Source organism: Octopus bimaculoides, chromosome 6, assembly GCF_001194135.2.
Source record: "Octopus bimaculoides isolate UCB-OBI-ISO-001 chromosome 6, ASM119413v2, whole genome shotgun sequence".
Lineage (NCBI taxonomy): Eukaryota > Metazoa > Mollusca > Cephalopoda > Octopoda > Octopodidae > Octopus > Octopus bimaculoides.
Window position 1 is genome coordinate 22,945,810 of NC_068986.1, and position 1,643 is coordinate 22,947,452.

The window sequence follows — 1,643 nt, forward strand, 5'->3', positions numbered from 1 at the left end:
ATATATATATATATATATATATATATATATATATATATATAGTATAGAAATAGGGTTATAATCCAAACTGTATCCTCTTTAATCAAATCTACTTATTCCATCACTCCAAAATTGCATGTAGATGTTATATATGTGTAAGCTATGCGTAAGTGTTGAAAAATACTGGAAAAAGTTTTTTTTGCACATCAAAACAAGAAATCTGAAAAACAAAAATTGATATTATTTATTCACCATTACACGTGTTTCATTTGCTAATAAGAGTTACAAAATTGTACATGTAGGAAAATCATGTGTAAGATATCTACATATTCCTTTTCTTTTGGATTTTGATTCTTAAATTCAATTTCACTTCGTTATAGGGACCAAGCGGACCATCTGCTGCTTACTCAGCCAACCACATCAACAACTGGTTTACTAAGGGCCCTGATCCTTACATGGTAAGTTCTTCTTCTTCTTCTTCTTCTTCTTCTTCTTCTTCTTCTTCTTCTTCTTCTTCTTCTTCTTCTTCTTCTTCTTCTTCAAGTCCATTACCTAACTGCTCTTTATTGATAGTACTAGGACTGACGAGGCGAGTGAAAGTAAAAAAGACAAAGTGTAAAAGGCGACTTAGATGCTGAACACAAGCGACACTTTATTTTCAACAAGAGTAGTAAACCAATTTTTTGATAAACTAAACTTTCACACTGTAGAATGGAGGGAATTGTTTTAAATGCTAAAATACCTACTGGTTATTTTCAGATATTGCAGAACAAGTGTAAATTTTAAACCTTTCTAAAGAATCACTGAAAGTTCATTCGTGCAGTGACATTAAAAATTAACTCTAATATCTAAATAGAACCCAATAGTAGTCCTTAACATATCAATACATACCAACACATGGCAGTTTTTCATTAGATATGCATATATTATTATGTCAATGTACAATATCTCATGTTACATTAAGATATTAAGAAATATGAATTGATTTTAATCCGCGTATTATAAAAAAGACACTTGGTCCTAGTTAGAGTAAGCTTCATTATATGTATATATTATACCAGTAATATTTCAACATTTGTTATCTTCTCTTATCTTTTCTAGCAAGATCAAAACCAGGAACACGTGAGTATAAATAACTTATATTAATAAATACAGTTACACGAACTGCACATACGCATACACAAATTTTGGTATTCATGCGATAGGCAGAAAATTGTTTACCAATATTCCACAATTATATCCCTCAACTATATTACACAGATCTAGGTAAAATCTGGAACCTGGAATTGATTGTGATATGCTACATCGGCAAAAAAACTAATTCATAGAGAAATTCAGTGAAATGATTTGCCGTGAAGATTGATATAATCTAACGTTTCGGACTCAGGTCATTCTTCAAGGAGAGAGAGACTATAAGGATGCAAAACTGCAAAATCGTCTTCGATTATTAACCAACCATCAAACTGTGAACAAGCGATACTCCCCGACCCACAAGTTATTTGATTCTATAATGTTACTAAATCATCTTTAAAGAGTAAAATTTCTAAACCCACCTCAGATTGTTTACTTACGATAACAAACCTAAAGCAGAAAGAACGGTTTCTATCTATTTTAATACTTATACATACATGCATACATACATACATGCACACAAACATATATAT

The 1,643-nt window shown here is 30.9% G+C and overlaps 1 protein-coding gene across 1 annotated transcript in view; it reads left to right on the top strand.

The window, feature by feature from the left end:
• LOC106868320 (collagen alpha-1(I) chain) overlaps window positions 1-1,643 on the top strand; it is a 49,575-nt gene that overhangs the window by 42,603 nt on the left and 5,329 nt on the right. The window contains exons 39-40 of the mRNA XM_052968422.1: window positions 360-437; window positions 1,081-1,101. Coding sequence (XP_052824382.1) covers window positions 360-437; window positions 1,081-1,101 — 99 coding nt within the window. The remainder of the gene's footprint in view (window positions 1-359; window positions 438-1,080; window positions 1,102-1,643) is intronic.